This window comes from Ochotona curzoniae, unplaced genomic scaffold (genome assembly GCF_017591425.1).
Source record: "Ochotona curzoniae isolate NIBS_2020 unplaced genomic scaffold, NIBS_Ocur_1.0 scaffold_4701, whole genome shotgun sequence".
NCBI classification, from domain to species: domain Eukaryota; kingdom Metazoa; phylum Chordata; class Mammalia; order Lagomorpha; family Ochotonidae; genus Ochotona; species Ochotona curzoniae.
In genome coordinates, this window is record NW_024467122.1 from 42,180,810 (window position 1) to 42,193,261 (window position 12,452).

A 12,452-nucleotide genomic window follows, 5' to 3' on the forward strand; every position below is an offset into this window, starting at 1 on the left:
GATCTTCCATGCACTGGCCCACCCCCTAAGTGTTCATAGTAGCAGGAGCTGAGCTGATCCAAAGCCCAGGAACCAGGAGCTTCTTCTGGGTCACCTGTGCAGGTGCAGATTCCCAAAGCTTTGGGCTGTCCTCTAGGGCTTTCCTAGGTCACAAGAAGGGAGCTGGAAGAGAAGTGGAGCAGCTAAGATATGGACCAGCACCCATACGGGATCCTGGCACATGCAAAGCTCAGACTTTTAGCCACTAGGCTACCATGCCAGGCCCCCCAAAATTGAATTTTTAATGTCTTCGTTCAATATTCCAAACATTTTGTTATATATATAGACATAGAAAAATTTTAATGATTTTTTACATATTGTATTAGTGTATCTTTCTGTATATATTGAATTTTTATTATTCACTTGTATAGATGACTATATACAATTTCACTTTGTAATACTTTATTTGTATAATATTTTTCTATTTTAACAGCTATTTCATGACATTTCTATTTTTCAAAAATCTTTTTCTACCATCTGATGCCATCAGCAATGTATATAATAACTATTTTCTGTATCTATTTACTTTAAAGTATGGTAAAATGATCCAAGTTTATCCCACATTATTAACATAAAAGTACAAACATTTGTGAAATTTTTGAAGCATGAGAACATTTGAGCTTAAACAAAAAACACTAACTCCAAATATTTCTAAGGCATTCAAATAGAGTCTGACAAATTATTTGCAACTGAGGATAAAATTTGAAATCCATTCTGTCCTATTCCTTTGAAAACACTAAAGAAAAAATAACATTACATTCTACCTAGTCATACAGATAAAATCATGCATTAAACACTGCAATGGACAGGCAGCTGCAAGATCTCCTCTCGTGCAGGCATGCATGCTCTTGCTCTTCTTCTCTGTGTTGCTTTGCCTTTGAAATATGTAACTATCTTACATACTCAGCATCAAAAGACATACTCAAATATCAAAGGGCAGAATAAAAAAAGGAAAGGAAACAGAACAAATGTGAAAGGTTGAAAAATAATAGCAAAATAGATAATAAATGAAATCTAATTATATCAATAGTTGTATTAATGCAAGTAGTCTAAGCACGTTTACCAAATTCAGATGGTCATATCATATTTTAAAAAAAGAACAAGAACTAAAGTGGCATAATAAGTCACTAGTGAAAATACATCATGAAATGAAAAATAATCAGGTCAATAGAAGGAAAGAAAAGTAAGAGAAAAAGTAAAAATACACAAGACAAACAAAAAACAATATAATAGGTTAAGGTTATGTAGATAATATGTAAAAAATATGTAAAAATTTGATCTTTAGAATTACATGTACAAACTACATTGAATCTGTTAAAAACGAAAATAATTGAAATCGATCAAGGGGTAGATTTATTAGAGTAAACAAAATAAGCAAAACTTAGCAATTTTTACCTATAAGGGATCCACTTTAAATAGAAAAACAGAGGTGAGATTTTAAGAAAGGGTGGAAACAGATAAACCAGCATTAATTGTAAGAATAGTTAGGCAGCATTATCGTATCAATATCATATTGTAGACTTCAGAACAAGAAAATCATGTCATAATGGTAAGCGGTTCCATCTGTCCATAAGACATGCCAATTCTAACCTGCTTGTATCTAATTTAGAGATTAAAAATAGATGGAACAGTTGTGGTAGCTCAATATTCTCCACCTGCCAGTGCCCACATCCCATGTGTGCACCAGTTATACTCTAAGCTGTTCCAGTTCTGATCCAGCTCCCTGCTTTTGGACTGGGAAAGCAGCAGCAGATGGTCCAAGTCCTTGGGCCTCTGCACTCAAGTGGGAGAAAAAGAAGAAGCTCATGGCTCCTACTTTGGATCAGCTTAGCTCTGGCTGTTGAGGCTGCTTGGGAAGTGAACCAGCCAATGGAAGATCTTTCTCTTTGTCTCTTCTCTCTGTAAATCTGTTTTTCAAATAAATATAAATAAATCTTTAAAAAAAAAGGGAAATGCATTAGTGATGTCAGGAGTTTGAGAAGGAGGAACTGGTCAGAAGCAGGAACTCTGTAAAAGGAATGAATATGGGAATTTAGGGATTTGAGAATGAGATTGTTCTCAATGAAGTCTGAGTATTTTTAAAAACTATGAAGCTAGAAGTCCTTTTATGTTCAAATTCTTGATTTCAGTAGGTAGAATTATAAAGACTTGAGAAAGCCACTAAATTTTTATAAACTTTTCTTAACTTTATTTATTGAGAGAAAGATTCACACTTCCCAAATGTTTACAAAACCCAGTGTTAGGCCAGGTCAAGGTTGGGACCTGAGATCTAAATCTAAGTCTTCTACATAACTGATATGGAATCAACCTCTTAAGTCATTCTACTGCCTTTCAGCCTACACACCATCAGGATACTGGAATCTGGGCAGACCTACAACTTCAACCATGGCACCGTGACAATGGATGACGGCACTGCAAGTGCTGACACCTTGACTACCGTGCTAATTCTTTTCCTAGTTGAAAAAAAAAGTTAATTTATTTGTTTGTTTGAAATGCAGAATAAGAGAGAGAGAGAGAGATCTTTCACTAGTTGGTTCATTTGCCAAATGCACACAGAGCAGGAAATGGGCCAAGTCAAAGCCAGGAGCCAGGGAATCCATCCAGGTCTCTTGCATGAGTGGCAGGGACTCAACAATGGCCTGAGCTGTCTTCCAGAATGTATTACCAGCAGTCCTGATAGGATGCAGCATAGCTGGAGTTTACACCTGCACTCTGACATGGGATGTAGGCATGTCAAGCGGTGTTTATGCAACTGCAGCAAAATGCAACCTCCAACTGGAAATGTATAGATAATTTTTATACAAGTAACATGAAGCACTGATGTTTGGAGTGATGACATTAACACACTGGGTGTTTACTAAAAGGGGCTAAGAGAGTTAATTTTGGGGGTGTTATTTGTGGTTGAGTGTTAGAATACATTTCCGTAGTTTGTTGTTACAGGTGTAGAGATAAGGCTTTTGAAGGGGTGAAAGTCACTTTAATGCATGAAGTTAATCAGAAGAACATTCTAAGGAGAAACAAGTGTTAAACAACAACTTTTTGATATATATCTGCCCAAAAGGGATTAGAAAGAATAAACATTCAAGTAGGATACCAGAATTGGTCAGAAGTATTTGCCAGGAAGATATTTAAGAGTGCTCTAGTCATGTGTATTTAGGAAGAGAGGAAGAAAGAGTTTAGACCTAATCAAGAAGCCTTTTATTTGGCCAAAAAGGGAAAGGGTATTAACTAAACTTGACAGTGCAACCTATGTCACCCAATGAATTCTTCAACAGCTGATCATTTCTATCTGTTGGTTTAAGATGTTGGATTGGTTCATTCCTATGGTCTGTACCAGCATGAATATACTGAGATAATAAAGAAACTTGTCTTTAAAAATTTTTTCTTGAATAAAAAAATATCCTAAAGGGAGAAATATTAGTTTTACTCAGCAGTAGTTTTTTTTTCTAAGAATTTGAACTAAATTAGGCATTTTTCAGCATCATTCAGAATCCTTTTATTAGGATCTACTATGCAGGATTTAGTGTTTCAGTGAAAAGCACTCATTGCTCTGTCTTAGACTTTGCTTGGGAAACCAGTCCCGTGGCTCTTTTCAAACTAAGATGCCATTGTGTATGACCTGCTGTGCACTTTCAGACATACAGAAATGACTTCCATCAATTTGTGACATTCTCAGTGATTCTTTCCAAAAGGTCTCTAGAGGCAAAAAGTCCTAGCAAACAAAGTGACTCATTATTTTATCTCTTCCACGGAGCTTCTTCCCCAACTGGACAGCTTGCATTAGCCCTGCCAGTTGACCCGTTTGTGACATTGTAAGGGATGCACTACAACTCCTGGGAGCACACAGACTCTCCCCTGTAATTATCCCTAATAACTACCGTTTCTGCTACAACAGCACTCCTCTGGGTCTCCTGGTCACTAAAGTTCCGTGATGTAAAATGTCTAAGTTTCTAAGTTTGGGATGACTGTTTCTTTTAATTGTGTGGAGAAAGTATTGAAACTTTGAAGTATAAAAGGTGGAGCATGGAAAGACACAAGTCTTACGCCTTTATCCAATATCCAACGGCTCTGGGAGAACTCTGTTTTCTTTGGTAGGTGTTGCTAATTGAAGGCTTAGGTCAGTGGTGCTGTTGTCTTCCAGAGATGACTGATGAACTTAAGTTGAAGGACAGCATTTTTCTAAGATACGCAAGTAAGTGTTAAAAGCGTTGACAGAACAGGAAATAATCTTTTCTCTGTGTTTCTTAGTGACATGTGATTGCTTTAATGTCTAGAGATCTCAGAATGTTACTCAGTGATTTAGTTCAGTGCTATGTACACAGAAGCAGGGAAGCTCCAGTTGGGCTAAATCCTTTAAACCATGGTGAAGCAGAGATTTCATTTTCTGCACTTATTCCTTTTAATCTCCTATCCATGCTTCAGATTTCTGACTGTTCGAATGATTGCCTAGGTACTTGGAAATTAGATTAGGACAGAACAATCAGCTTTATTTTCCTCCCTTGAAAACAGATTGCCTTGGCTGGGGACACCCTGAGCCTATTCTTTGTGTAATAGTAAACTTCTTCAAAACTTTCTAAGACTAACTCTATTTTCTTGGAAGATGTGGAAGTAACAGCTAAATTCTCCCCAAGCACTGGTGACCACTGGTTATAGGATATCCCTACTCTCTTCCTTCCATCTTAGGTAAGTAGCTAAGTGAAAAGATTTTATCTGTGTCCCTCCAAAGAATATGTGCCTCTGTCAAAGCCTGCAACAGTAACTGCTACATAACCACTCAGGTTTGAAGTGGGAGGCTTAGTAAAAAGCTTTCGTCGAAAGTTATTTTTAACTTTTTGAAGGAATTTATTTACATATTAGATCTTAGGACCCTGGCAAATGTATGATAATTACTAACGATTCTTACCAATTCTCATGTTAGTATGATAGTGATGCAAACCGAACAGATTCCATATATTCCACAGATACATTTTTTTGTTTTGATTTGTTTTAAACTCTATGTTTCGTGATACAGTTCCTTTGGTTCCAGGGTTTCTCCTTGCACGCCCCCACTCTGTTGGTTACGTTTTTACTTTGTTGATTGCTCCCTTTGCTGTGCAGAAGCTTCTTAGTTTGATGCAGTTCCACTTGTTTGTGTTGGTCATGGCTGCCCGTGCTTTTGATGATTTTCTAGGAAGTCTTTGCCTATACCTATGTCTCGTAGAGTATTTTCTACATTTTCTTCTAATGGTTTAATGGTTTCTGGATGCAGATTTATGTCCTTTATTCATTTAGATTTGATCTTTCGCAGGCTGCTACCCAATTGTCCCAACAGTATTTGTTGAAGAGACTATCTTTTCTCCCTATGTTATTTTCTGTTCTCTTGCCAAAGATTAGGGGGTTATCCATGTGTGGGCTCTCTTCTAGTGTTTCTATTTTGTTCCATTGATCTTCCTCTCTGTTTCTGTACCAGTACCATGTTGTATTGGTTACCACTGCCTTATAATATGTCCTAAAGTCTGGAATTGCGGTCCCTTCTGCTAGATTCTTATTCTTCAATATCGAAACTCAATTCTTAACTGGATCAATTTGCCTAATGTAGCTCTCCACGAAAAATATGGTTTTTGTGCATCCCAAGATGCCAATGTCAATGGAAAAATACAGGCTTCCAAAAGACCCAGAAAAATTAAGAACTTAACGCTAGTGGTGTTTTCCTTTTATCATTGAATTATGTGTTTTTGTTGTCTTCTCGGCTCACAAATGCCTCCTGCTGCACTGTTTTCTTTACATCACCAGAAGGACTCCTTCAGATATTCATTCCGTGTGTTTAAGGCTTTGCTCTTTCTAATAGAGCATATATGACTGTTAGTTGACTTTGATATTCTTTCCTTTCCTATAGCTAAGGATTCTGATACAGTTTTTATGCCAAGAAACATTAGTGTCAGACCTCCTGAGAAGTTAGAAGATGTTCAAAAGACACTGAATAAAATATAGTGGTTCTCAATACAAATATATTGACAGAGAGAGAGACAGAGAGAGCACTGCTCTATCCTTCATCTGTTGACTGATTCCCCAGATGGAAATGGGAGAGATAGCCACAACAGTTAGAGGTTGACCAGGCTGAAGCGAAGAGCTTTATCTAAGTTTCCCATGTGGAATCCAGTGGGCCAAGCACTTATACCATCTTTCACTACCTTTCCTAGGGTACAACTGGATAGGAAATGGAGCACCAAGGACACCAACTAGCACCCATATCAGATGCCAGTATTGCAGGCAGTGGGTTTACCGGGAAGCTACAATGCAGGCCCACAAATTTACATTTAATATCTAATACAATCCTATGAAAATTTTCAAGTTTCTGGAGACCTATAAAATAAAAAGAGAAAACACTGTCATCCAAGGTCATACTTAGATGTACAGAAAGATTCATGAAAATCAGATAATCTTAGCATATATAAGTAGAAATAACACAAAAAGAGAACGTTCTGAAAAAAGTAGCATATTCTAAGTAAACAGAAAGCCAAAAACATTTTTTCCTGATTTGTCTTCTTTATTTTAAAAAATATTTATTTATTTTTATTGGAAAGATAGATTTACAGAGAGAAGGAGAGACAAAGATCTTCCATCTGCTGGTCCACTCTTCAAATGGGTGCAACAGCCAGAGCTGTGCCGATCCAAAGCCAGGAGCTGGGAACTGCAGCTTGGTCTCCTATGTGGGTCCCAAGGCTTTGGGCCATCCTCCTTTCTTTCCCAGCCACAAGCAGGGAGCTGAATGGGAAGTGGAACAACTGGGACATGAACCTCTGCCCATATGGGATGCCGGTGCTTGAAGGTGGAGGATTAGCTTGTTAAGCCACAACAAGGCTCCTCTTTACTGTATGCTTACCTTATGGAACTATACTCTTTCAAAACATGTAAAATAAAATATTACTTATAAGTCAATAATATGTCTGTGGTTATTTACATCAATGTCCGATTTAACAAAGGCTAATATTTGCATGATCAATTAAAAGAAGCTAGTATTCCGTATTTCTTGCTAAAATAGCACTTCTGGAAGAGTACAATCACAGGGAGAATAATTTCAGTGACCTTGCATTATTTCTGTTTTTCCAGGTTTTTGTAATCACAGAAAAAATATAACATATAATGGCTCAGTGTAATGATTTCTTGTGAGCTCTCTTATACAAACCTGTCTCTTGTACACTTTTGTCTCTCTCTCTCTCAGTATATATATATATATATACACATATATAACATATATCCATAAACGTACAATAATGCACATCTATTAAGGTTTACAAAAAATGAGCACTATGTGTTCTTAAGACAAACACTCCAGTATAACAATGAAGCAAACAGAGTGTTACTAAACTGCAGATGCCACTGCAATGTCCTCCAATTCCCCTATTTCCCTTCCAAGTAAAACCCCTATCAAGTTTCTTATCACCAAGAACTGCCTTAGCCTGTTTTGAACTTTATTACAACAGAATTGAGCAGTATTTCACTGTGCTATTTTTTGATGATTCAGTAAGAGCTTGGGCACACAAACATAAATAAGACGTAGAATCCTGAAAATCTCAAGTTCAACGGCAAAATTTAAGTGTTAACTTTTAAATCTTTGTTTCTCTCCTCTTTAGGTAACTGAAGATTATTATCCTTTTCCCAAGTCAATGAATGAGACAACCTATTCTCGGGTGACAGAATTTGTGTTACTGGGACTCACTAGTTCCAAGGAGCTCCAACCTATCTTGTTTGTTGTATTTCTTCTACTCTACCTGGCAATCCTGCTGGGCAACTTCCTCATCATCCTCACTGTGATCTCAGATTCCCGCCTTCACACGCCCATGTACTTTCTGCTTGCTAACCTCTCTTTCATAGACATATGTGTTGCTTCTTTTGCTACGCCCAAAATGATTGCTGACTTACTGGCTGAACGCAAGACTATTTCTTTTGATGCCTGCCTGGCTCAAATCTTCTTTGTTCACCTATTCACTGGTGGCGAAATGGTCATCCTAGTGTCCATGGCCTATGACCGCTATGTGGCAATTTGCAAACCTCTCCACTACATGACCATCATGAGTCGTCGTGTGTGTATTACCCTAGTTCTCATCTCCTGGTTTGTGGGTTTCATCCATACAACTAGCCAGCTGGCATTTACTGTGAACTTGCCTTTCTGTGGTCCCAATGAGGTGGACAGCTTTTTCTGTGACCTCCCTTTAGTGACCAAGCTGGCCTGCATAGACACTTACGTTGTTAGCTTACTAATTGTGGCAGACAGTGGCTTTCTCTCTCTGAGCTCCTTTCTCCTCTTGCTGGTCTCTTACACTGTGATCCTTATCACAGTGAGGAATCGCTCCTCTGCCAGCATGGCAAAGGCCCGCTCCACACTGACTGCCCACATCACTGTTGTCATATTGTTTTTTGGACCGTGTATTTTCATCTATGTGTGGCCTTTCAGCAGTTATTCAGTTGACAAAGTCCTTGCTGTGTTCTATACCATCTTTACTCCTATCTTAAACCCAGTCATCTACACCCTGAGGAATAAAGAAATGAAGGCAGCGATGTCAAAACTGAGGAGTCGGTATCTGAAGCCTGGACAGGTTATGACAATTGTAAGAAATGCTCTTTCCATGGAAGCAAAGTGAATTTAAAGATTTTAATGACATCAGGCTTGTCCCTCTGCTGTTCCCAATGCAATCATTGTGTTGTAAATGTACATAATTTTATTGAGTAGCTTGAGTTAATGTAGTAATTAAACAGTAATGAAAATAACCAAGACATAAAATAAAGCTTATCAACGTCAAGATTTTTCTTTTTCCATGGTGTCTCTTTTCTGTCTTTTTCCACATTGTATATTCCATATCTAAAGTATTTTTCAGCTATAGTCTTCAAGATGTTGGAAGAATAGCCTTCATTTTAAATCAATGCTATCTCTTCCGTTACAAGCAGTTCTGTTTAGATGACAACTCTATGATAGAACATGTAGGTTTATACCAGAGAGATAACAGGTCTATCTGTATGTTCAATGCATAATATCCAATGTAGAACGTTATCCATGCCTTAAAAAATGCATTTCACCATAAGGCATGTAGATGACAGCATGGAGACTGTTATATGACTGGTGTTAAAAATACAGTAATATGCACTGTATAACAAATGTCATTTGTATTTAACACTTTCACAAATTCTTCTCCCAAGTGCTAATATACATATATATCTGCCTATATATGTGTGTTTGTGTGTTCATATCTATCTATCTATCTATCTACTTTATGTATATATATTGTAATTAGAAAACAACTCACTAAACATGTTTATTCATTTGTATTTGGTTATATCAACAGCCTTTCAATATTGATAAAACAATTAGGAATTTCAGAGTCTGTATTTTATATCATATCTTTCTTACAATGACGGGAGCCACAATTTTAGTGCAACTTGTCCCATGTCTTATCTTCTGCTGAATCTTCATTATCTTATGTTTCAAATGTATCAATATTTTAGAATTTCTTACTTTTCTGTATTACCCTTTTATTCAGTTAGGATTTTGTTTTTACGTTACCTATTACAGTCATAAAAAGGAGAATACTCTACTTCAAAACTTCAGAGCTAGAACCTGACACAATAGATTAGTTGGTAAATGCTGGTTTTGCAAGCACTGGCATCCCATATGGGTACTGGTTCATGTCATGGCTGCTCCACTTCCCATCTAGCTCTCAGGTGAAGCCTTCCAGAAAATATGACCATCAAGGTTTTTTCTGCAGAGAAGCTATTGATCAAGTTTTTTGTTTTTTTCTGCAGAGAAGCAATTAATTTTGTATGACTTCAAAAGAAATCATTTAAAAGGTTCTTATGAAGTAACTGCCTGGATTTCAGTTTTTAGAAAGTAATTTATTAAAAAGACAGCCCAGGGCGTTAGTGTGGTGGAGTCACAGGCTGACCCTCCACATGTGACATTGGTATCCCATATGGGCACAGGTTTGAGTCCAGTTGCTCCACTTTCAATCGGCCTCTTACTCATGACACGGTTGGCTCAAGTCCTTTGACCTCTGAAGCTGCTTGGGAAATGCAGAGAGAAAAGCTCAACCCCAGTCATTATGATTATTTTGGGAGTAAACAAATGGAGCCTCTCTCTCTGCATCTTCTTCTCTCTGTAAAATCTGCCTTTCAAATAAAAATAAACAAAATCTTTAAAAAGAAAAGTGAAAAAGCAAGGCATCAATTGGAAGAAAATATTTGTGAATAGTAATTCTGATAAGCTTCTTGTGTCTACAGTATATAAAAACCTGACAATTCAACAATAAAAAGACAACCAACTCAAAATTTTGTAAGAATTTGAACAGGAAATATCAACTGATCCATTTAAATGGTTGAAAAGGACAAGAGAAGATGATCAACACTATTAGCCCTTAGGGAAATATACATTAAAAACACAGTAAAATATGGCTTCAAATTCACTTTGTTGGTTTAAATAAATGATAATAAATATCAAATTTTGAGGAAGATATGAAAAATTGATGTCTACAAGTACAGTGCTGGTTAGGCAGTAAAGTGGGACACCCAACTTTGGAAAACAGTTTGATACTTCATCAGAGTATTTAACGTTGTGTTATCAAGTGACAGCAAATCCATGTTTGAATATACACTATAGAGAAGTGCAAACATGCTCACATCAAGTCGTTTCTGTGATTTCTCATGGCAACTTGATTCATAATTATTTCAAAATGGAAACAAGCCAAAGGTCCATGAACTGATGAATGGATGAAGAAATAAGGCATAGTCATATGATGGAATGCTATGATATTATAAAAAAGAAAGCGAGTGCCACTACTTAACCATACATTGTGTTAGTAGAAAGACTCTTATTGAAGGGCATATATCTACTATATAATCTACTAAGTATTCCATTCATATTAAAAAGTCAAATTAAGCAAGTGTGTAGTTACAGAATATATGGTGTTTGTTGCAGGGGCTTGAGAAACAGAGAAGTGCATGGGGACAAACTTTTTGGATGAGGAAAATTCTTGTTGAGAATATGAAATGCAGTGTTGTTGAAATGATTGGCAGTATGCACCTGTAGCAATGCCTGTAGAAGCAACAATAACAAAAATGCTTTGGCCATTATCTCCTAATCTTCATCACAAATGGCACATCAGGAAATTTGATGAGTGACTTATCCCGAATGAGTCATTTTATTAGTGTAGATACAGAAACAAAACGTTTTCCCCTTATTTCATTTTTAAACATCTTCTTTTCAAATAGCTCTAAGTTATGAATGAAAAGATTTGGAAGTACCAACTTAAAGAATGCCCACATGTATTTTCCCATTCCTCCCTCCTTTAACGTAACATGTTTTTTTTTCCAATGAACAATACAAGGCATCTGTATTCTAAAATCCAAACTCCTTTTATGCCTCCCAATATTCCTAGCCTGTGGTAATCAACATTCTGTGGAGCATTTAATCACTCTGGGCTTATGTAATTGTAGAGAATGAAAGTGCAAATAATGACCTTGTCATTACTATGCTTTATGTAAGATAATCTCATTTTCATCTCTACATGTACTCTCTTGATATGAAAAATGTATTTTCTCCTATTTAAAACCAACCTGATTATTCTCAGTATAGATTTTATCCATTGTCTCAGTCTTAAGTAACTTTTTAAAAATGGGAATAGGAAACTTTTTTTGAGACTTATTTATTTTTCTTGCACAGTCAGATATATACATAGAGGAGGAGAGACAGAGAGGAAGATCTTCTCTCCAATGGTTCACTCCCCAAGTGACTGCAACAGTCGGAGCTGAGCTGATCTGAAGCCAGGAGCCAGGAGCTTCTTCCGGGTCTTCCAAGTGGGTGCAGGGTTCCAAGGCTTTGGGCCATCTTTGATTGCTTTTCCAGGTCACAGGCAGGGAGCTGGATGGGAAGCAGGCCACCAGAATTAGAACCAGTGCCTGTATGGGATCCTGGTGTGTACAAGGTGAAGAGTTTAGGCACAAGGCTATCACATCAGGCCCAAGAAATAGTTTTTATTAACTGTTCAAATAAATTGAAGTTCATCTGTAGATTATTGTAAACATGTGTCTTGTGAATGAATATAGGAGAGGATACTATACAAAATGGAAATATGCTATCCCCAGATTACAGGCCATTGTGACCATCAATTGGTTACACTGAGATGCCAAAATGTAACTATTGAACTAGACACCAGATATTCCAACTTTCCACAAATTTAGCCAAACTTTCTTTTTCTAAATTAAGTTCATTGTTTGCTTATATACATAATGCAAATTTTGTATATTCCACACCCAGCTCTTCCACTGTACTGTAAGGCAGTTATACCACTGCTCCCCACATCTTCATCTCAAACTCACTGATTTCACTGATTTTGCTATGTTTTCTTTTATTGTCCACTTACTGTTTACTTTTTCTGTTTTGAGAT

The 12,452-nt window shown here is 36.9% G+C and overlaps 1 protein-coding gene across 1 annotated transcript; it reads left to right on the forward strand.

Moving 5' to 3' along the window:
- Positions 1–7,634: 7,634 nt before the first annotated feature.
- Positions 7,635–8,660, forward strand: LOC121148801 (olfactory receptor 4K15). Its single transcript, XM_040969114.1, has one exon. The coding sequence runs from the start codon at positions 7,686–7,688 to the stop codon at positions 8,658–8,660; it is 975 nt and encodes a 324-aa protein (XP_040825048.1). The 5' UTR covers positions 7,635–7,685.
- The last annotated feature ends 3,792 nt before the right edge of the window (positions 8,661–12,452 follow it).